At 35.2% G+C, this 25,253-nt stretch overlaps 1 protein-coding gene across 4 annotated transcripts in view; it reads right to left on the minus strand.

Moving 5' to 3' along the window:
• dgt6 (dim gamma-tubulin 6) overlaps positions 1-25,253 on the minus strand; it is a 248,962-nt gene that overhangs the window by 162,851 nt on the left and 60,858 nt on the right. For all 4 annotated transcript variants that reach the window (XM_090406343.1, XM_090406342.1, XM_090406341.1 and 1 more), the window contains exons 4-6: positions 24,488-24,569; positions 14,361-14,647; positions 8,633-8,725 (exon numbers count right to left, since the gene is read on the minus strand). In XM_090406343.1, coding sequence (XP_090262469.1) covers positions 8,633-8,725; positions 14,361-14,647; positions 24,488-24,569 — 462 coding nt within the window. The remainder of the gene's footprint in view (positions 1-8,632; positions 8,726-14,360; positions 14,648-24,487; positions 24,570-25,253) is intronic.

Genomic DNA, 25,253 nt, shown 5'->3' on the forward strand with positions numbered 1-25,253 from the left:
GCCACTCTGGGCTTGCAGACCACGCTCTGGATACTTGCCACAGAATAAGATGGAAGAACGCCACAGTAATACACTGCAGCAAGTTCAAATATGAAAGAATTTTCATGGAATCAGCCTCAGCCCTTAGGAACATGCCAAACCTCAACAAATTTGGATGCATCAGACTGCCCAAAATTTGGGAAACATTTATCAGAAGAACTTCAGCCCAAAGGCCAAGAACTATGTCAAGGGGCACCATCAGGACTTTAGAAAAACGTTAGCTTCCTAGCTTCGGTTCTCATTTGCTGTTATGTAGTACTTGTGTGCACTTGTCTTTGTAATAAGTTCTCAAGAAGATGGCAACGTGACGTTTGCCGAAATATCGGTAAGTATATATTAAAGTTTATTTAATTTATATTTCTAGTGTACGCTGTCAATTCCTTAATTATTAGTTATCATGTATAACCAGCGTATAAGCCTCTCAACAAGAATAAGATTTATGCTAGTATACTTGAGAAATAGTTGAGAAGAATTGTGGAAGAAGAGCTTGATGAAGAACAAGCTGGATTTAGGCCAAATAGAGGCTAACAGGATCAGATCATCACTTTACGACAAATAGTGGAGAAATCATGGGAATATAACAAAGATCTGTATTTAAGTTTTGTCAATCTGGAAAAGGCATACGACAAGATGCCAAGAGAGAAGCTATTCAATACGCTATTGAATAGGTGTCAATGGGGCATTATATCAAGCAATACTTTGTCTGTATTTTAGTTGTAAGTCAGCAGTTAGAATTGAAGTACAGGAAGATGGTTTAATGTTAAATCTGGTGTGAGACAAGGATATACATTATCCCCTCTGTTATTCATTATCTATATGGATCACATTATGAAGGAAAGTGGTATTAAACATGATATCAAAATTGGAGATGTTAATGTCAGAAGTATAACATCATCTGCATAAAGCAGATGATGTCATACTTCTAAATAAATCCACTACAAGTTTGCAAGATTCCCTAACTAAATTGAATAACTGTCGTAATAGATAGGGTATGAAGGTCAGCAATAAAAAGACAAAGACAATGAAAATAGGCAGAATCGTTGAAAATGTAAACTGCATTGTGAATGGAGAACCTGTGGAGCAAGTAAAACATTTCAGCTACTTAGGCACTATTTTAGTGAAAATGGTAGATTAAATATGGAAATAGACAACAGAATCAACAAAACTGATATGGCAGGAAGTCAATTGAATAAGAGAGAAATATCCATTACAAGACAGTATTCAAGCCAATTTTAACTTATGGATTTGAGAGCTTGGTCAGAAGTAAAACACTTGACCAAAGACTAGAGACCGCAGATATGAGAGTCCTGAGAAAGATTAGAGGCGTGAACAGATGGCATCAATGGCAATATCATATTAAAAACGAGGATATTAGGAAAGAACTTGATATTGTCAACATCCAGGAATGCATTAGCAGAGCTAATCTCAAGTGATATGGTCACTTAAACAGAATGGGCAAGGAAAGATTAGAAAAACAAGTGTTCTCTTCCAGGTTGGCAGGAAAACAACCCAGAAGAAGACCAAGGTATAGGTGGATCAATATGGTACAAAGTGCCTTAGATGATAGAAATATAAGATCTGATAATGTTGGAGTCTTGATAAGTAACAGACTGATTTGGAGGAAAATTGTAGATAGGAAGTTAGTAATGATGTAAATTTTTCATGTAGTACTATCATATCCTGTACACCCCTTGAGGGTATACATGGCAGGAATTTGTTTATGATGAATTCCCTGTATATTCTTATATCATAAACCAGGGTAAAGATATCACTATCAATGATAATATAAATGAATTTTTAAATGGAACGCGTGTCATAACATTTATTATACACATCTATTCACAAGAATATTAATTTTATTACTGCAAATCTTTCAACCAGAAACGAGCTGGTCATTAGTGCATCAGCATAATCACAAGATGAAACTACAACAAAGAATGTTAATACTATTTACAGGGCTGACCCACCATGTGCTGGATGCTACCTAGTGGGTGGTTACAATAAAATAAGATTTACAATTAAAGCCCAAGTTTAAAAGTAAGGTAATTTGAAATAAAATTAAGTTTAATTACATAATGAAATGACAGCATTATACCAAATTAAATTTTAAGAAAAATTTAAATTGGAGGGAACATTATTGCTTTCCATTTATGAGGATGAGACTCCCAAATCTTAGCAATAGAGAGACAGTCATTCCGATTTAAATGTGGGCAGTGTAGAAATGCTTCAGCACTTTAAAAAAAAAATGCTCAAACCTAAACCTGCACCAATGTAAAAGGGAAGTATTAGACCACAGGATAATGTCAGTCTCCACTCCATGCTGAGCAAGGCTATTTTTTTTTTCAGGTTTATTGTTAATATTAGATTGGTGTTCTTGTAGTCAATTTTTCAACAGAACATTCTGTTTGTTCAAAGTATGAGCAGAGGCACTTACATGGAAGTTGTTGAACACTCGGGGTGTGTGAGGGAATTATCTTTCATGAATAGTAACCAAGAGGAGATTGTTGATAGGGAAAAAGTAGGAACTAAATTATATCTTTTCAGGATCTTAGCAATCATCTCAGAGATGCCTGCAACATATGGAATAAGGACTCACTGTACAGGTTCAGGGTTTTTGGTGCTGGGCTTGTAAATGTCCAAGATGCATTTAAACTTCCTTGAGGTGAAACCATACAGATGCACTGGATGATACTTGAGGTATCATCCAGTGCATCTGTACTAAGATGCACTGGATGATATTCAATTCTTATTGGAGAGATTAGGAATTGGAACAGATAACGTGTATCGTACTTACTCAAATATAACTCTCCCTCGTGTGTAACTTGAATCCCTGATTTTACTTTACAAAATAAAGAAAGTAAAAAGTTTCGCATATACCTCGCACACACAAAAAAAGTTTAAACACGTTCATGTCGGGGGTGATAATAACTTGATCTCAGCAGTAAACAACATGCCCTCCCCAACAGCCACAAGAAAAACAAGTAGTTTTATTGTAACACTGAATAAGATACAGAGACATTTGCACTTTGCATAATATTTCTCAATAAACAGCGCAATTAGAGACAACTGGGATAAAAAGAGCACTAACTAATGAATCATGTCCCCTCCCACATAAACTATGCTGTATAGAGTCAAGCAAAACCATATGTTGCACTGGCAAACACAGTATCTAACTAAATGCTATTTTCCAATTTTTGAATTATATGAAATAAGCATGAGAAATAATATAACACCTTTAAAAGACCACCAGGACTGATTCAATTCTTAGAATCTGAAGTTTGTCCCTGTTTGCCATGACACTACACTAGATCCAGAGTTTTTTGCAAAACTAATATTGTACACCCACATTTGTTTGATTACATTTAAAATTTTCAATGTTATTAAGACAGATCCTCTCAGGGGACCCTGTAATCCCTAGAGAGCATGTCCTCTGGGTGGCAGATAGGGAAGCCCACCATGTGTGTGTGTGTGTGTGTGGTGGTCCGAATATACTGAATAAGGACTCGTGGACCAACAGGGCCATATGGGGCAATCGACTTGATTGTATGGAAACGGCACTCCCATGGACCCCTAGCTAGATCTGTCCTCTCCTTCTACTTTGAGGAAGATCCACTTACTTTAATCTTTCCTATAAGGCCTCATCAGCCAACTCTTCTTATTTTATGACCCTTATTCTATTAGAGTACTCGAGAGCCATGGGGTCTTTTCATTTCTGGCCTTACAACTATGCCCTCTCTATAAACCTTACTATAATTCTTTTCTAATCTACACTTTCCCCTTCAATAAACCCTATTCCTCCTATGGGTTTAAATTTGGAAGAAGGCTAGTTCAGAAGCCTTAAGGTAGCAGCCCTACCACTGAACTATTCCATTGTCAGGCTAGTCCCCTGACATGGAGAACATAATCCTACTTGTAAGCTGACAGAAAAAGATAATCTGATTGAATCGATGGGAAATGACCCTGGAATGGAAAAGGTAAACCAAAAATGGAAATGACAAAATATATTATATTTTGTCGTTTCATAGCAAACTGGAATGTAAGTGGAATAGCATATAAAGAAATAGAATTAGACCAATTATTAAATGAAAGAAATTTTAAAATAGCAATAATCACTGAAACAAAAAAGAAATTAAAAGGAACTATGAGAACCGAAAATTTTAATGTGATATACAGTGGAGTCGACAGAGACCAAAGAGCACAAGCAGGAGTCATGATTTGGATTCATAACTCCATTTCAAAACAGTTAAAACATTATAAATTATGGAATGTAAGAATAATAGAAGCTAGAATAAAAATAGATACAGGCTATTTAACAATAATTGGTTTATATGTCCCAGAAGAATGAAGAGAACAGGATAATATTGATTTTTACAATCAGCTACAAAACATATATAATAAAATAAATAAAAACGATTACGTAGTTTTAGCAGGAGACTTAAATGTAAGAATTGGAAACATGAAAATTAATAATAATATAGGAATATATGGAGAACTTACTCTAAACAGGAATGGTAAAAAATTGATTGACTTTGTAGTTTATAATAACCTAAAAATAATGAATTCCTTCTATAAACATAAAGACACATAAATATACTTGGGCAGCAAGAAGATGGAAATCAATATTAGATTACTTTATACTAAATGAAAAGACATCAAAATTTTCACTAGATGTTAGAGTTCACAGAGGATATGAAATAAGCAGTGACCAGTGTTAAAATAAAATTAAGATTACCACCTAAATGGCTACAAGTAACAAGAACAGAAAGAAAAATGGAAACATTTGTTTATAAAACTAGACTACTGAATGACACAAATGTACAATGGCTATATGAACAAAGAATTAACCAATATCTAGATAAATAAAACAAAATGAAGAAATAGAATAGCTTAACATAAAAACGATACTAAATGCAGCAGCAAATGAAAGTTTAGGAAAGACCAAAAAATTCAATAAAAGGAAAAAACTGAAGATCTGGGATGATACAATCAAAGAAATAATCAAAAAGAAAAAAGAAACCTATCACAAATGGGAAGTCAGAAAAAGACAGAGAATCATGGAACAAATTTGTTTCTAATTTAGAACATAATTTATATAAAATAAGACCCAATGTATATAAGTAAGATTTTGAAACACTTAAATGCAGATACCAAAGAAAGCATAAAATTAAATGGCGAATTGAAATTAGAAGAACTTCTAAATTACTACACAGAATTGCAGACAGACAAATATTTAAAAAAAGACAACTGGCAAACAATTAACGAAAATGAAAAGGAAATAATTAAAGAAGAATTAGGAATTACAATTGCTTTTTTCCATTCTATTGGGGGGGGGGGGGGGGAATACCAGTTGAGTAAATTTTATTTAAAAAATAATAAGAGTCTTTCTTTGAATCTTGTTCCTGTGTATTTATATAGTTCTGAACCTAGCTTATCTTCTCCAAGTGATTTTCCGTTTCCTGTTTCTTTCAGGCTGATTTCTATCTTTAAAAAAGGTAATAGAGATGACCCTAAAAACTATAGCAGTATCAGTATATTAAATTCCTGTTACAAAATATATAGCAGAATCTTAAATAGCAAACTAATGAAATATTCCAAAAACTTTATTTTAGAAGTACAGAATGGATTTAAAAAAGGATGATCATGTATAGACCTGGCCTTTTGCCTAAAATTAATAACAGAGAAAAGAAGAGAATACAATTTAGAAACACATATTGCATTTATTGACTTTGAAAAAGCATTTGACAAAGTTAAGAGAAACATATTATTTAACATATTAAAAGAAAGACAAATACCAAATAATATCCTAAAAGCTATCACAAGTATATATGAAAATAATCAAATGCAAATAAGACTAAATCACGAGCTATCATATACGAGAGAGATAAACCAAGGGGTCCGACAGGGATGTCCCCTCTCAGCAACATTTTTTAATATCTACTTAAATGAAATAATAATAAAATGGAATAAAAATTTACATCAAGGAATTAAACTTTCTCCTACAGTAAACTGTAAACACTCTCCTCTTTGCCGACAACTAAATAATACTTGCAAATTCTGAAGATAACTTACAGAAAGCTATTTTAGATCTAAATGAGATATCCAAAGATTATGATATGATAATATCAACAGAAAAATCAAAAACTATGGCCTTTAAAGGACAAGATCCAGCAAGAACTAAAATAGTAATAGATAACAAGATCTTAGAACAGGTGAATTCATTTAACTACCTAGGATGTATGATCACATATGAAAATGAAAAAGATATAAACGCAAAAATTGCAAAATATTTAAAAATAACAGGTGTAATTAACTCTATATTTAAACCAAACCTAGTTCAAAAACAAACCAGACTAAAAGTATACAATACATTAGCTCTACCAGTCTTTATGTATGGAAGCGAAATCTGGGCAATAAAACAAAAAGACAAACAAAGATTAACAACAGCAGAAATGAAGTTTATGAGAAAAACTGCAAAGTATACTCTATTTGATCACAAAAGAAACGAAGATATTATGAAAGAATTAAACCAAGAACCAGTAACAGAAAAAATTAAAAAATATAAACATAAATGGATGGAACATGTTCAAAGAATGAAAACAGAAAGATTACCAAAGAAGCCTTAAAGTACAAGCCATTAGGAAAAAGAAAACCAGGATGTCCTCTTAAACGATTCAACGGACCTCAAAGGTCGGAACAGGCCATGCTAGACCTAAATCCTTGATACGCATGATGATGATTAAGACAGATCACAAAGGCTAACTTCGAATAAATTTCTGCTGCCAATTGAAACATGCCATATAATGTGTTCTGCCCACCAGCTCGATGTTGAAATGGCATGCAAACAAGCAGCAATAAAATTAGACCAAAAGGTTGAAACTGTGTGAGTTGAGCCAGTCTGCACAACGCCCACGTGGTACACAAATGGTAATGAGAAGTTCTGTCATAGGAATAAACTGGCAAAACACCACCCTGTAATGTTAAAACTAAGAAACATATAGTGAATGTTGTTATGGCAGTTTCAGATATTATGGAATCTGGTTGAAGAGAATTAGCATTTCGACTCAACTACTGTCGGCTTGCCTTTGTCGTTGGGTTGAATGGTCTTTTGTTAATACCGCACCAATCATATACACATCTTCATAGCTGCTCTATCTACTAGCCTACCATTGCTGTCTGTTTCACACTCTGCTTTCACTTCTCATTAGTTATTCATGAAGGACTGTTCATTACATATCTTAAATCTTGTAAATTACTGGTAATTTTTGCTTGAAATATGGAGAAACATTCAAGTTACAGTGCTGGTTTTAAACTCAATTATTGATTTTGCAAGAAAATACGGCAATCAAGCAGCAGGCTGAGAGTTTATAGTGAATCAGTTTAATGTGTGATATTAGCATAAACAGAAATTTGCATTAGAAACACCAATAAAACAAGAAAAACATTCTGAGGATCTAAAAGTGGAAAGTTTCCTATATTGGAGGAAGTTACTTGAATATGTGATCGGTTTGCATAAAGATAGTTTGTTTTGCATGAAATATTATATTTCAAAGCGTGTGATTTAGTTCCAAAACAAGGCATCAGTTGCATAGACCTGAAAGTGAACCAAATTTTGATCGCAAGATTCATGAAGAGGAAAAGTCTTTCCCTTCGAAGAACATCCCTCTGCCAAAGAATGCCGGAAGACTGAGAATAAACTGATGGATTTTCATCGCTATGTGATTCAACTTAAAAGAGCAATAACTATATGTTATCACAAACAGCCAATGCCGATCAAACACCTCTCAATTTCAACATGCTGTACCAAACAACAATAACAAAAAATGGTGAAAAAAGTGTTATAATACAGACAACTGGAAGTGAAAAAGATAATTAACTCCTTATGTAATATTCAAAAGGAGAACAATGTTCAAGGGAAAATTTTCTCCTGGAATTCATGTAAGAGTCCAAGAAAAAGGATGGATGGATACTACATTGGTTCGAGATTGGAATAGAATAGTTTGGGGCAAACAGCCAGGGGTCTTATTTTGACACCCTGCTTTCCTTGTGTGGGATAGCTTCCATGGACACTTAGGACCTGAAATAATATAACACCTTTATAAGACCACCAGGACTGCTTCAATTCTTAGAATCTGAAGTTTGTCCCTGTTTACCATGACACTACACTAGATCCAGAGTTCTTTGCAATCAAACTAATATTGTACACTGAGATTTAAATTTGACTGTCTGCTCCTGGAAACTATGACACTGGTCACATCTTACTGTTCTAACTGCACATATATCTCAAATTTCTAGGAAGTAGATCAATATTAACTGGTTTTTTTTTTTAAATGCATATTTACATAACCCTATGTTTGAATCAAAATAGTAACTACCATTCCCTTTGAACTTGAACAATATATTCCTGTTTACTCAGCTGCAAACAAGACAGGAGTAAGTAGTAAACATTCTACATGACTCTAAATCAGTTGTTGTCAAGAGATATTTTCTTATGTCCTAACATATAGGAGCTAAAAAATTCTATAATTTGACATGTGCTAAACTGTTATTTAATTCATAAGAATGAATAAATATTTTTTTGGAATAATAAACTTACCATGGTAAGTTGAGGATTGCCATTTCATCTTTGAGTTGCTTTTCTTTCTCTTGTCGCTCTCTAGCCAATCTTCGGAAGTCTGAAATTAAATGCCTGTAAATAAAAAAAGTATGGTGAAAATCAAGATGTTCCAATGAAATTTAATCATTCTAATATTAAGAAAAATTTAGTTATTTTTCTCTCTCTCTCTACCACATACATCTAAAGATTTAAGCATATTTAACAGTGTTCTGAATACATCTGCTTATATGTATTCAGAACATATAAGCAGATGTTATTATTCCTTCCTTCCTCTTTTACCTCAGTGTCAAGGATTTTCTACATTTAACTGCTACTGTATCAAGGATAAGGTGGTTAAGCCATGTGCCTTCCAGTGTGTCCTCCGTGTGTTCCACTAATTGCATGTCTGTAGATATGTGTGTTTGCAGGCTGGTTTGCCTGTTCTTTGGGACGAAAAACCCAATTTCCAGGTGAAAAAACCCCCTACCTCACCTTTAGGAGACGTGGAATTGTTTGCTGATGATGTAAGGATAGGTGAGCAATAGGGATGCTACTGATATACAGCACTTACAGAATGATTTGAACAACCTGGAACAGTAGGCAAATGATAATGGCTATCAATTCAATGTGAGTCAGTATAAAGTATGCACCTTGGCATGAAGAAATTTCCAATAGCATATTATATCAGTGGGACTATGCTCAGAGAAACTGATGAGGCTAAGGATTTTGGAATTATGGCAGATAGAAATTTGAAGTTTAAAGGTCACATTGCAAATACAACTCAGAGGATAACTGCAATATTGAAACGAACATTTACATGTAAGGATAAAGAAGTCATCTTGCCTCTTTACAAGGCCTCTGATAAAAATCACACCTGGACTACTGCATGCAGATTTGGTCTCCTAGGTTTGGAGAGAATAAAAGCTGTATAAAGGATGCAAAGAAGGGTTACAAAGATTATATCAGGATTATGAAGCGTAGATTATGAGGACAGATTGAGTGTGCAGACTACAGACCTAGTTAACAGGAGAAAGAGGGGTGATGTGACAGAGGTCTATAAGCTTCCAAATGGGTGTTATAGGATATCATCTACTGAAATTTGTTGTATGGAATGTGGAGGAAGGAGACACATAGAGAATCATGGAATTAAGTTTGCTGGCAGTTAAGAGCTCTTTTTCTCTTTCAGCAGTGAGTGAGCAGAACAGGTTGTTTGCCTCGTGAAGTGGTGAAAACATCTTGTGTGAATGAGTTTAAGAGATATGATATGGCAATTGAATTAGGTAATGTATAGCCACTCTTGAGAAGTCCTTGACTTCTTGGGGATTTCAGATACTTCTATGGGAAAGATCACTAATGATCTTTCCCATAGAAGAAAGGGAATGAGTATAAAAAGATATGAGAGAAGACAAAGATAAGGTGGTTCAATAAGATTTAAGCCTGACCACATATATAAACACTTAACACTTGTACTTTCAGAAGCTGGAGGGAAAAGGAATTACAGATGTGCCAGTTCAACTGACAAACAGCCACGGAAATATTTATATTAAAAGCAGAGGACAGAAACACATATGTAGTACTGATTGAAACAGAAATAATTACCAAGTATGCAAATTTCTCCCAAGCAGAAGAGAAATATGAATAATCAACTGGATCTTCTAGGGTTTTTTTTTTTTTTTTTTTAAGGTAAGTCTTGTGTGCTTGACCACCTCCAAATAAGATGGGATGATGACTTGTAAATGATAAAGTATCCAAAAGCAAGTAGCAACATCTGATAACAAAGAAAACTCTTGGGAGCCCAAAGCTAATATAAAAAAATTTAAGAAACGTGACTAGACAATTCATGGGAACAATGAAGAAAGCTAAATTTGCCAACCTGAGTGGTCTGCTGATAGTATGTCCAGTCAACTACACAACTAACAGGGCTGTAAGCTTGAATTCCAATGCAAGCATGAAGGTTCAGAAATAGTCTAAGCTGGTAGATGAATTTCATCATCCAGAGGGATACCACCACCACCCTCCTTATTTATATAGCTGCTGTAAGGAGAGACGACTTGAAGTCTATCAAACAACTGAAGGACATTCGTCCAATTTATCCTCTTATGAACCTAAATATTTATTACATGATCTGCACAAGGAGCCAAGATTAAATACCCTTAACATTCTTGAATAATATTAAATATTCCATTTGATTTCAAATCTCAAATGGAATATTTGAGTCAATGCTATTTAAATGCTACCTGAATGTTAACATTATTTAACATTTCATTGAAACATGACAAAATTTCATGCCAGCTGGGGTGTTCGCCCGGTTAAACAAGGCCCACGTTGTTTTCGCCAGGAAACCAGAGCGAACAGCGAAAAGTCAGCTACTGGAACAAATCTGAAAACAAACCCAAAACGCAACATCACCAGAGTTAAAGATCGGTACTATCAACAAAGAAGCCTGAACGGCAAAGAAATGGAGCTAGCTGAGGAATTAGATAAGTACCAGATCGACATAATAGGAGTGACTGAAACAAAAAAGACAAAAACTGGTGAGATCTTTCTGAGCAATAAACACAAAATGTTATATTCAGGCAATGATAATCAAGGAAAACAAGGAGTAGCCATAGTATTCAACACAAAATATAAGGCTAATCTTCTTGAACGGCAGTCAGTCTCAAGTAGAGTAATGTGGGCAAATATGAGAATGGGGAACTGGACAATGAGACTTATTTGTGCCTATGGTCCCACAGAAGGTTCTACCAAGGTAGAAGTGGAGGAATTTATTTGAGGCTTTAGAGAAGGCAACTGACACAATGAAAAAGGAAACGTTGGTCCTTCTTAAGGATTTAAATAGCAGAGTAGGAAATGATTGTCAGGCATATAAAAATATTTAGGGAAAATTTGGAGAAAAGAGCAAAGCTAATAATAATGGCAAATACCTGTCGGATTTCTGCTTGGGACATAAACTGGTGACTACCAACACAATGTTCCAACATAAAAATATGCACAAATTTACATGGAGAGAAGAGGCAAGGAATAAGAAAAGTCTCATTGACTATGTTATTGTTGATAGTGATGTCTTCTCCCTGGTGCAGGACACCAGAGTGTACAGAGGATTTGAAATTGTAAGTGATCACTATTTAGTCTTGAGCAAGATAAAATTGAATTTCATATTGAAAAGAATAACATGTAAGAAAGTTTTAAAGCGAATAAAAGTTTAGCAGCTCTCAGATGTGAATTGTAGACTAAAATACACAAAGATTATTGAAGAAAAAATGAAAGACTTTGAGAACAGGAATCAAACCTTGGAGATTCAGTGGCAAACTCTGGAGAAAACATTGATTGATTCTGCCAGAGAGGCATGTGGTGAGGTTGTCTGCAAGGATAAAAAAAAAATCAGAACTCCCTGGTGCACACAGGATGTTAAAGACGCAGTGAAGGAAAAGAAGAAAGCATATCAAACGTTTCTGTCGAATAAGTCTGCTTGTGCTCTTAGAGAATACAGAGACAAATGCAAGAATGCTAAACACTGTGTAAAACTAGCTAAATAAAGTCATGGGAGGACTTTGGCAAGAACACAGAAAATAAATATCAAGAAGATGGTAAGATATTCTGGAGGTTGTTGAAGAAGAGGAATGGAGGAAAGAGTGCTGTAAAAGGAGTTAGAGATGATAAAGGTGAAATGAAAACGGGAGAAAAAGATATCCTTGAAGTATGGAATAATTACTTTGAAAGGCTGTTAAATGAAACAAGCAGTGATGACAGCACAGTGGTAAAAAACACTGACCAGGCATGCAGTCAGGAATACATATCCATACTTGAAGAAGAAAAAGCCATCAAAGGCATGAAATGTGGCAAGGCAGCAGGAGTAGATGATATTCGACCAGAAATGTGAAGTATGGTGGTATAAGAGTCTTACAGTGGCTGCACTGCATAGTTCAGAAAGCCTGGGCAGAGGGACGAATTCCCGATGATTGGAGTAGAGCTTTCATAGTACCCATATATAAAAAGGGAAATAAAACTGAATGTGAGAATTACAGAGGTATTTCCCTACTGAGTGTTCCTGGCAAGATCTATGCAAGTATACTTGAGAAACGGTTGAGAAGAATTGTGGAAGAAAAGCTTGGTGAAGAACAAGCTGGATTCAGGCCAAATAGAGGCTGTCAGGATCAGATCTTCACTTTACGACAAATAGTCGAGAAAGCATGGGAATATAACAAAGATCTGTATTTAAGTTTTGTCGATTTGGAAAAGGCATATGACAAGGTGCCAAGAGAGAAGCTATTCAATACGCTGCAGTTATATGGTGTCAATGGGGCATTATATCAAGCAATACTTAGTCTTTATTTGAGTTGTGAGTCAGCAGTTAGAATTGAAGGAAGTACAGGAAGATGGTTTAATGTTAAATCTGGTGTCAGACAAGGATGTACATTATCCCCTCTGTTATTCATTATCTATATGGATCACATTATGAAGGAAAGTGGTATTAAACATGATATCAAAATTGGAGATGTTAATATCAGCTCTTTGCTTTATGCAGATGATGTTATACTTTTAAATAAATCCACTACAAGTCTGCAAGATTCTCTGACTAAATTGAATAACTGTCGTAATAGATATGGTATGAAGGTCAGCAATAAAAAGACAAAGACAATGAAAATAGGCAGAATCATTGAAAATGTCAACTGTGTTGTGAATGGAGAACCTGTGGAACAAGTAAAACATTTCAGCTACTTAGGCACGATTTTTACTGAAGATGGTAAATTAAATATAGAAATAGACAGCAGTATCAGCAAAGCTGGTATGGTAGGAAGTCAATTGAATAAATTCATATGGAATAAGAGAGAAATTAGTCAGAACACTAAATTAGCCTGTATACATAGACAGTGTTCAAAACCAGTTTTAACTTATGGATCTGAGAGCTGGGTTCAGAAGTAAAACACTTGACCAAAGACTAGAGACCGCAGATATGAGAGTGCTGAGAAATATTACAGAAGTGAACAGATGGCATCAATGGCAATATCATTAAAAACGAGGATATTAGGAAAGAACTTGATATTGTCAACATCCAGGAATGCATTAGCAGAGCTAATCTCAAGTGATATGGTCACTTAAATAGAATGGGCGAGGAAAGATTAGAAAAACAAGTGTTCTCTTCCAGGTTGGCAGGAAAACAACCCAGAGGAAGACCAAGGTATAGGTGGATCAATATGGTACAAAGTGCCTTAGACGATAGAAATATAAGATCTGATAATGTTGGAGTCTTGACAAGTAACAGACTGATTTGGGGGAAAATTATAGATAGGAAGTTAGTAATGATGTAATTTTTTTTCATGTAGTACTATCATATCCTGTACCCCTTGAAGGTACATGGCAGGAATTTGATGATGAAATATTTCTTTCTATAAAAATATCCAACTTTAAACAAAGCATACATATGTGTTTAAAATTTACACACACCTTATTCGACAAGAATAATAAAGTTTTTTTTCTTATGGTTGCTGGTGTTAGAGAGGAAGGAAGAATGTGTTTTGCAACAGTTCTCCACCCTCCATTCAAGTATTTATTGAACATTCCCTGATGTTTTTAGATGAGGGAAAAAAACTCATCACATTGTCAGAGTTAACTTATATTTCATAGCAAATTATGAACCAGGAGTTTTGTATTGAATACATACTTTTGTCCTTAGATAATTTGCATGTGTAGTCAATTCACAATGTTTTAAAGAATTTTATAGACTTACTGTGCATACTCTTGCCATTTTTTCTCCAGAATCAAAGATGTTCGAATAGTATCTCGAAATTTTAAAACCGATTTACGTATTAAACATATCAGCAAATTCTTGTGATCTTGCAACACTTCAAAGTTAACAGGTACTCCTCTTGAGGGTTTTCCACCAGAGTTTCCTTCAATAGAATGTTGAAGAACATAGCAAGAAAAGGCTAAATATAATGCATAAAAACGTTCACCACCTGGAGATAGAAATATTGATGGTACTATTCTTGGGAAGGGCATTTTGGGATTCCCAACCTGAAAGAAAAATAATCAAAATTACATTTCTGGAAGGTGGATATTTTTTGATCAAAAACAAATGTTAATGTTTTCTTCCTCTGCACCTCGCCCCTCATTTTTGAATTTGTTTGTATAATACATCATAAATTTAACACTATGCATAATTAAAACTTTGTGAAGTTTATATATTCAATTCTTTGTTCCTGAATCCACAATTCAAGAGCAAGTAATTGTCATGGAAGCAAATCTGATGAACAAAAGCAAAATAGCAGATAATCTGGTACTAAGCATGTGGCATTTGGGATCACTTAAGGACCAAATGATTGTGGAGAATCAACGAAGACATAGATGGTGAACCAATGGCATGCATGCCAGAGGTGCCACATCCGAGAATTTTGCTGGCACGTCCATGATTTACAGGTGATATCCTTTTATACACTTATAAATTATTCAACTTTTTTTTTAAGTTGTTAGAATATGTACAAGTTAAATTTTGTTTTACACCAGAGAGCAGCTATGAAGATGTGCATATGATTGGTGCAGTATTAACAAAAGATCGCGAGACCCAAAAGCAACCGACAATTGTTGAGTTGAAATGCTAAATCTCTTCAACCAAATTCCATAAAATCTGAAACTGTCATAACAACATTCGCTATATATTTCTTACAGTTAATTTTAACACATTCACGACGGGGTGTTGTTTATCATTCCAACGGAACTTCTCATTACCAGCGGGCTCAACTCACAAAGTTTCAACCTTTGATTGATTTTTATTGCTGCTTGTTTGCATTTGAGCTGGCAGGGGAACGCGAGCATTATATGGCATGTTTCAATTCATGGTAGAATTTTATTTGAAGTTAGCCTTTGTGATCTGTCATAATGACATTGAGAATTTCAAATGCAATTAAACAAACACTTATTTCATATAACTGAAAAATTGGACAATAGTTTTTGGTTAGATATGTGTTTCCTGTGCAATATATGGTTTTGCTTGAGTCTATACAGCATAGTTTCTGTGAGAGGGGGGACATGTGATTCATTAGTTAGTGCCATTTTTATTCCAGCTGTCTGTAATTGCACTATTTGTTGAGAAATATATTACACAGACTGCAAAAGGCTCAGTACTTTATTCAGGGATACAATAAAACTACTTGTTTCCTTGCATCTGTAGTATAATGGCTGTTGGAGAGGGCGTGTTGTTAATTGCAGGGAGCGAGTCACTATTGCCTCGATGTGAACATGTTTAAACATTTTTCGTGTGAGAGGTATATGCAAAACTTTTTAATGATTTTTTTCATAAAGTAAAATCAGGGGGTGTGAGTTATACGTGGTTGCGAGTTATTTTCGAAAAAATATGGTAAGGGTTTCGCCGACAAGTTGACATCCTTCTGCTGCTTCCCCTGCTCAGCTAACTTCGATGGTGAATTACAATGCATAAATATTTTTCTCACTACCGTTTTTTTTTTCAAACCAACATCATTAAAATCAATTTAATAATACGATAATCGATTTCACTGAATAATATTATAAATTTATATATAAATAAATATTAGAAATAAAATGAAATAAGACTTATAGATAAACTGATCACAGATTTTTAATTCATACATATGTTCATACAATATTGCCTACTGGTTTCACTAGTAACTGACTAGCTTTTTCAAGGCTTGCACAGTACAAAAAATTGATAAATGCAAACAAGGTTAAAGAATACAAAAATACAAAATCAAAGGACATATTCAATCCATACAAGCCAAAAGAATTTACCAAAGGACTTCATTGGCACTACTCAGAGAAAGAATCCAACACATCAGGTACGAATTGAATATAAGTGATATTAATTGCCGCAACTATTTTGGCGACATTTCTAATAGTCTGGATTACACAACCTGGAATAATACAGACCACATGATAGAACAGAGCTACAAAAAAACTTTCCAGCTAAATAAAGTCAAACAAATTAGAAAATTTGAAGAACTTTACAAGAAAAAATACCAGACACATAAAGGCCTCCTAGATAATAAAGCGATTTTCAACATGTCGAATCACTGCCTTTCCAAACATGAATCAGATATCCTAAAGATGGATTTTAACTTTTCAATCACTCCAAATTACATTTCTAAAATGGACTTTATGTGTGGAATTGAAAAAACTCTCTACCCGCTACCACAAGCTGTAGTCAACGATATTAGATTCCACAGCATGATTATTCTAGCAACAGCAAAACAACCAAAACTTAATACCACTCCATATGATAGGAAAGCTATTCAGAACTTGAAGAAGAACAAAGAAATAATAATAACTAAAGTAGACAAGGGGAATGCCACCGTCATCCTAAACTCAAAAGACTATTTCAAGAAGATAAACGACTTACTATCAGACAGTTCCATGTACAAAATCCTCAACAAAGATCCTACCATGAAGAACCATAATGAGACAAACTTACTGATCTGTAACATGAATACTTGGTCTGAAAAAATAAAAAGAAAGCTTAAATCCTCACATCCCATTACTCCTAGACTGTATGGAATGCCTAAAGTGCATAAGGAAGAAGTGCCACTTAGTCCGATTGTAGGTCCTCCCCCACTATTGGCTAACTTACTTAAGGGAAAAATCAGACAAACAGAGTCCTACATAAAAAATTCTAAGCAATTTGTTGACAAACTTAAAAACGTGAAGATAACACAAACAGATATAATGGCCAGTCAAGACGTAGTATCCCTATTCACGAATATACCAGTAGAAGAAATCATGAACATTATCAAAGATCTCTTTCCTGCTGATATTACAAAGATGTTCAAGCACTGCCTACAATCAAATTTCTTCCAAGTTAACAAAAAAGGTATACCAACAATTAGAAGGCCTAGCCATGGGCAGCCCTCTGTCACCACCATTTGCAGACCTTTTCATGGAGAAATTTGAAAATGAAATTTTCACCAACATTACTCCTAAACCCTCAATATGGTGGAGATATGTGGATGATATCTTCATCATATGGCAGGACAACATGGAAAACCTATATATGTTTGTCAATAGAATCAACTCACTCCACAATAAAATCAAATTTACTCTAGAAGTAGAAAACAGCAAACTACACTTCTTGGACATACTAGTTAAAAGACAAGATAATTTCAAACTGTCCATTTACAAAAAACCTATGAACACTGGACGATATCTACATTACTCTTCAAACTATCATAGGTCACATAAACAGAGCATCATCCACATGTTGAGAAATCGAGCCAGAAACTTTATCTCCGACGATGAAGCTCAGACAGAACTGTCCCAAATCGCTACAACATTATCGCAAACCTCGAAACATCATCAACAAATTTCTATACAAAGATAACCAACAAGAAAGAACAGTCTCCCAGCAAATTTCAACAGCAGTCATCCCCTTTATAGGTTCAATTTCCACCAAAACTGTGAGATTGTTAAAAGCCCATAACATCAGGGTTGTATTTAAACCAACTACTAGCATCAGACAGGTTCTAAGATCTCCTAAGGACAGTGTTCCATTTTATAAATATCCAGGTGTGTATAATATTCCATGCACATGCGGTCTTTCCTACATTGGACAAACTTTGAGAGGCCCGGAAATAAGACAGAAAGAACATGTTGGCGATGTAAACCACAACAGAACGATCACCTACAGTTTAGCACATAACTTTTCAACTTCGAACCACACTATAGACTGGGAGAACAGCTCTATGCCCTACGTAGTTGATGATTACAGACATAGATTATTCAAAGAAGCGGCAGTAGTGCTACGTACAGGCAGCAACCTAAACAGAAATCAAGGGGCCATACTGAACAATACTAGGAAAAATCTAATTAATTCCCTCAGTTCAACAGAACTACAGTACGCAAATAATCATATTACACATTTGCACCTAACACGTGTTCATAATACTGAGTAGAAAGTCACAATGAATACAGACATGTCAGGCGAACATGTTACCTTAGCTATCTAACAGGTACTAACGTTTTTTGTATTTATCAATTTTTTGTACTGTGCAAGCCTTGAAAAAGCTAGTCAGTTACTAGCGAAACCGGTAGGCAATATTGTATGAACATATGTACGAATTAAAAATCTATGGTCAGTTTATCAATAAGTTATTATTTTTTAACATTTTACGACCAAAAATATGTATAATAAAATGAAATATTTATAAAATTATAAATTTTTTTAATGATAAAAAATTATTTAAAATATTATAAATAAATGTATATATTATAAATTTATAAAATAAATAAATAAACAGATTAATTTTCTATTAAATTTTTCCCCTATTAAAAACTGCCCAGCAAGTCAGCAACTATATTTGTAAATTTTTGGCACGTGCACATAAAAAGGTTCGCCACCACTGAATTAAGATATCCAATCTAATACCTATATCTTACCTTACCATTGTACATCTGGTTTAGTTATAAAAATATCTACTCAGATATATTTTTAACATAAATCCACTTCATCAACCATAAATGGTGATGAAGAAATGCAAATAGAAAAGGTAAGCACAAAAAGAGTAATCATAATGGGAGACTTTAATTATCCAAATATTGATTAGGTAGCAGTAGAATCTCATGAGAAGAATGAAAATGCATTTATTGAGCTGTTGCAGGACAAATTCCTCAAGCAGCATGTGACAGAAGGAACTCTAGGTCAAAGAGTGTTAGATTTGATTATAGTGTCAGAGGACATTTCAGTTAAAGACAGAACTATTCTGCCTCCAGTTGGTGACAGTGATCATGTGGTACTCACTTGGGAAGTGACTAAGTTTATGACTGTTCCATTCAGAAAAGGTTACATGCTGAACTACAAAGCAGGAAATTATGACCAACTGAGGAGTATACTGAGTTCAGTGGAATGGGATCGGTCGCTGGATGGAAAGAATATCTACAGTGCATGGGAAGCATTTAAACAATACTTAAATGATGTGATATCAGAATGTGTCCTGAGAGTTCGAAGAATAAATAGAGTAGGAGTAAAATGGATGTGTAATCTTATTAAGCAAGAGATTCATAAGAAAAGGACGATGTGGAAGGAATGCCGTTTGCATAAACGTCCGTTATGAACTTTATAAGCAGCAGTCTAGACTAGTCACAACTGTTGTATGGAAAGCAAAGTCTGATTATGAAAAGAAACTGGCTCTGAGTGCTAAAGACAACTCACAAGAATTCTATCAATATGCTGCAAGTAAAAGAAAGAATGAATATGAAAGAATAACTCTTCTAAATCCAGATGGCGTGAGGGTTACATATGCAGAAGAGGATGTTCAGTTAAGGAGTGTCCATTTCGTTAAAAGCTATCAACCTGGTGAACGCAACATTGAGCTCGCTGTTACCTCTTCATTAGATGAAGAAATGCAGGTGTGTGAGGCCGAGGTATTAGAGCTGTTGCACAAACTGAATAAGAATTAAGCAATAGGGACTGATGGAATATCAGCACATGTGCTAAAAGAGTGTTCAGCTGAACTGGCCATTCCTTTGACCAAGATGTTTAATATGAGTCTCAGAACAGGGAAGATTCCACAGGAATGGAAGGAATGTATGGTAATTCCATTGCACAAGGGTGATGCAAAGACCAATGTATCCAACTATCGACTACTTAGTATCTCAGGAGTGGTGGTGAAGATTTTGGAAAAATTGGTTAGGATCCACATTCAGAAATGGTTTGACAGTGAATCTCTAATTTGCAATGAACAACATGGGTTTACTAAGGGAAGGTCATATTTTAGCAACTTGCTCACATTCTATGACAATATTACCACTGAATTAGACAAGGTGAATGGATACACCATGATACATTTGGAGTTTGCTAAGGCTTTTGACAGAATACAGCATGGCAGACTGCTGCATAAATTGGAGAAAATGGGTTTGGGTTATACAATATTAGCATGGATAAGTTGGCTGACTGACATATCAAAAAGTTGTATATGGAAGATCTGAGTCGGCAAGGTTTAAGGTAACAAGTGGTGTACCACAAGGATCAGTGCTTGGTCCACTGTTATTCATCTGTACATTAATATTGGAAAGGATTTGACAAGCGACATACAGTTATTTGCTGATGATGCAAAGATAGGTAGGGTAATCAGGAATGCTGCTGATATGCAGTCTTTGCAAAATGATTTGAATAAGCTGGAATTGTGGCCATGGGAAAATGGGTGTCAGTTCAATGTCAAGTCATTCACTTCGGAATGATTAGATATCCAATGTTGTATTATATTAGCGGGATTAGGCTAGAAGAAACTAATGAGGCTAGGGATCTTGGAGTGTTAATAGATAAGAAGTTGAAGTTTAGGGGCCATGTGGCAAAGATTGCAAATACAACAAGGGATAATTGCAATGCTGAAACAAACGTTCACATGTAAAGATAAGGATGTCATTTTGCCTCTTTACAAGGCCTTGATAAGACCTCACTTGGACTATTGTGAGCAGGTCTGGTCTCCTGGTTTCCGTTGTGATTCTGATATATTGGAGAGAGAGTACAAAGGAGAGTGTTAAAAATGATATCAGGATTGTGGAATACTGATTATGAAGACAGATTGAGAATTTGTAGACTGCAGACACTAGCAAACAGGAGAAAGAGGTAGTGATATGATTGAGACTTACAAACTTCTGAAAGGATCCTACAGGATTTCAATTGATGGAATTTTTCAATTTATGGAGGGTGGGGAAAGGATGAGAGGGCATCCTTGGAAGCTGAGAATGAAGGCCGCCAAGAAGGCTACAAGGGCTAGGATTTTCTCTCAGAGGGTGATGTGTTTGGAATGGATTGTCTTTGGATGTTGCGAGTGCATACAGTGTGAATGAATTCAAGAATACGCATAATAGCTGGTGTGTGTAGTATGTGGCCTCTCTTGATGAGTCTCTGACTCCCTGGAGGTCTCTCTTAATATAAAAAAATTCCAACTGGAAAAGGTTGTAAACCTACAATTTATCAAGTCTTGTGGAGGATGGAAGGGATAAAGGTTAGATAATGTTGTAATCCTTCCAGACATGCTTTTTTTTTAAGCTTCTAATAAGTAAGGTCTTACACTGGATAAAAAGATTCATCTACCACCTAAAAACATTTGCAAACATTCATATGGAGGGTATGATTCAAATCTACCTCTTTGTTGGAGAGGATACACTATCCACTTAATTAACAAAATCTACTAACCAGGTTTGGCCAGCAAAACAGGTACATAAAAAATAAAATATTTAAAAAATATTGATATTTATTACAGCTATTCTGTCCTATTACAGAATTCAAACTCTTTCTAAACAGAGGCATCAATGCTGGCTGAGTTATGAGGGCACAGAATAACAGGATTGCAGTACTCCCCATATGCAAGACAATGTGTCGAGTCTTATCCCTGTACAAGAGCCTGCTCTGTAATTAACTGACATTATCAAGAAAAACATTACATTAGCTCTAAAGATCAGGAAACCTAATACAAAAATTATATATATAAGACAGATAGGTAAACATTATTATTATAATAAGAGTTCCATGGAGTCAGGGACTAAGAGGAAAGCCACATATCACTCCCACAACTTGTCATACCTTCTCTTGAATTCATTCATGCTATCTACACTCACCACCTTGAAAGGCAAGCTATTCCTGTTATGCACTACCCAGAAATATCCAACTTTCATTCACTTTCTTGACTGCATTCATTCTTAACTTCTAAGGATGCCCTCTCTCTCTCCATCCTCCATAAAATGAAAATTTGCATCTACTGGTATCATGTATGACCTACTCACAAGTTGGAAATTATATCACATCATCCCCTCTCCTTCTGTTTGCTTATGTCTCCACAAGTTTTCAATGTCTTCAATCTATCTACAATGTCCCAATATCATATTGAACCCTGACCTGTGTATCCTCTCCACAATATCCATCACTTAGAAATAGTCCAGATGAAATCATATCAAAGCCTTGTAAAGAAGTAAAATGACTATTCATTGCAATTACCCTCTGAGTTGTATTTGCAATTTTTGTTATATGACCACTGAATTTCAACTTCCTATCTACTAAAACTCCAAGATCACCAAGTATGATCAGTTTGTTGCTAGTTAAGTGGGCCTCCCACGATGAGTTTATCAACTCCAAGGAGGGTCCTGTAATGATAATATTCCTACTGATATAATACGCCACTCAACATCTCATTACACAAAAGCGCATAACTTTATATTTGCTAACACTGAAAACACTGAACTGACAACCATTTTCACATGCCCATAATTCCAGCTTATTGAAAACATTCTGCAAGTACTATATGTCAATTGCATTCCTGATTATTCTACCAATCTTTGCATAATCAGCAAATAGTTGTAATTAACACTTCCCAATGATGTCATTAACGTAAAGATTGAATAACAATGCATTAAGGACTGATTTCTCGGGTACATTGGTGGTCACCTTAAATCTTGTAGACTCACCTCTCCCACCACATTTTAACAATTGTTAGCCATCCTCTTATCCAAAGTAATAGTTTATAAATTATGAATTTATAATTCATCTAGTCTTATATTCTCCAACTTATGCAATCAACAGATTTGGCAAAGTCCAGGAATATCATGGTGTATCCATTTCCCCTTCTAACTCAACTGTCACATTATTATAAAATGTGAGCAACTTACTCAAACATGACCTTCCCTTAGTCTACACACATGCTGCTCATTGCAAAATATAGATTTTCTGTCAATCCACTTGAGCATGTGATCTCTTGCCAACTTTTTCAGAATCTTCACCAGCACTCCAGATTCTGAGAGGTCGATAGTTAGACAACAGTCTTTGCACCACCCTTGTGCAATGAGATTGTCGCACATTCTTTCCATTCCAGTGCAATCTTCCCTGTGCTGATACTCAAATTATACGAGGTGCAACAATTCCTGGAATGCACCTGTAAAAAACCTACATTCAGAACTATACAATAGTGGCTACTGTCACCTTCGAAGTAGCCCCCTTGTGCATTTATACATGGTTTAGATAGTGGTTCCCATTTTTGGAAACATGGAACTCTTTTCCCAGAATACTCTCGAGTTCTTTATCACATTATGCTGGATATCAGCGAAGTCAAAAAAATATTCTTACTTTTAGCACAGTCTTTAATTTTGGAAAGAGAAATCACAGGGAGCTAAGTTGGGGGAATAAGCAGGATGACCTAATTCGGTAATCGATTTTTTGGCCAGAAACTCTCTCATGATGAACACACTATGGCTTGGCGCATTGTCATGATGGATAATCTACATGTCAGGCCACAATTCAGGTCCTTTTCTCTGAACAGAATCTCAATCTTTTCAGCACCTCTAAACAGCACTGTTGGTTGACTGTCTGTCCCTGTTCAATGAATTCATAGTGGACTATCCCCCTTGGGATCAAAGAAGGGCACCAGCATGGTCTTGAACTGCAAACGTGACATGCGTGCTTTTTTTCGGATGTGGCGAACTCTGGGTTTTCCACTGCATGCTCTGGCATTTTGTTTTGGGATCATACTGGAAGCACCAGTTTTTGTCACTCAAAATTATTCTCATGTAATTACTTATATGCCAGAGTTAAACCACCCTAACAGATGGAAGTGAATTAATATGTACTTTATTTTGTGCATCACATTTTTAGTTATGCTTTGTGCTAATATTTGTTAAACTAACTCAAAGAAAAACACTAGTGAATGGGTTGTATTCACTTATGTTTATTACTAATGTGAACAAACAAAAATTAAAATTGTGGAAAATATTAGCTGTTAACCTGGCATCTAACATTTACTGAGTCCTTGATGAGAGTGTATGCACTGATGAATAGCATCTTTATTATGCTCATTTATGAAATTATAGCAAATTGATCTGAGACCATTAACTAAGTATTACCTCTACAATTGTACTCAGCCAGTGGAAGCATTTTTTTCTAAATTCCTGCTCTTGTTTTTTGTCTAATATGGGCCAGCAGCATCTGAAAACAGAAAACCATATCACAGTATTTGTAAATATTTAAATGATGAATCAGATATAAAAATTATCAGGTGAAATACTAAAACGAGTCACCTGCTTTCACTCAATTAAAATTAAACTAACTAATTAAATAAATTAATTAATAAAGTAATTAATTAAATTCGAGACCAAGCAACTGCTTCTTATACCATGTCAGGATTTTGCAAATGGTAAGCCAAAGCACTTCATAGAGTATTTCGACTAAAAGATAACTGAAAAATTGGAGTCGAGACTATATTGTGAAAGGTCAGTTTGTTTAGCACTCCTATAAAATAAGCTGTATGGACCCTGAAAGGACTGAGACAAGCATGGGAGGCCCGACCCCGATCAGGGAGGCCGCCAGGGAGACCGAGAAAGAGATGGGTGAATCAGGAGAAGGAAGACCTGAAGGCTGTCGGGCTGGAGACTAGAATGTGGTGGACAGTCGCAGAGGACCGTGACCAGTGGCGACATGTGGTGCTTGCGGCCAAAAGTCCCCCCAGGCTGATAGCGCCTGGCTAACGTAATGTAATAAAATAAGCATTTTTTTTTATGTTTTATATGTTTATGCTTAGAATAAACAGTGTTCTATAGTATATTACTGCTGATGTTAATGTCTTTTGTTTTATTTGGTGTATTTCATAATATATTTGGTGAGATATTACAA

This window comes from Typopeltis vanoorti, chromosome 16, assembly GCF_054136105.1.
Source record: "Typopeltis vanoorti isolate ZY-2024b chromosome 16, IOZ_Tvanoo_1.0, whole genome shotgun sequence".
In the NCBI taxonomy this organism is placed as follows: Eukaryota; Metazoa; Arthropoda; class Arachnida; order Uropygi; family Thelyphonidae; genus Typopeltis; species Typopeltis vanoorti.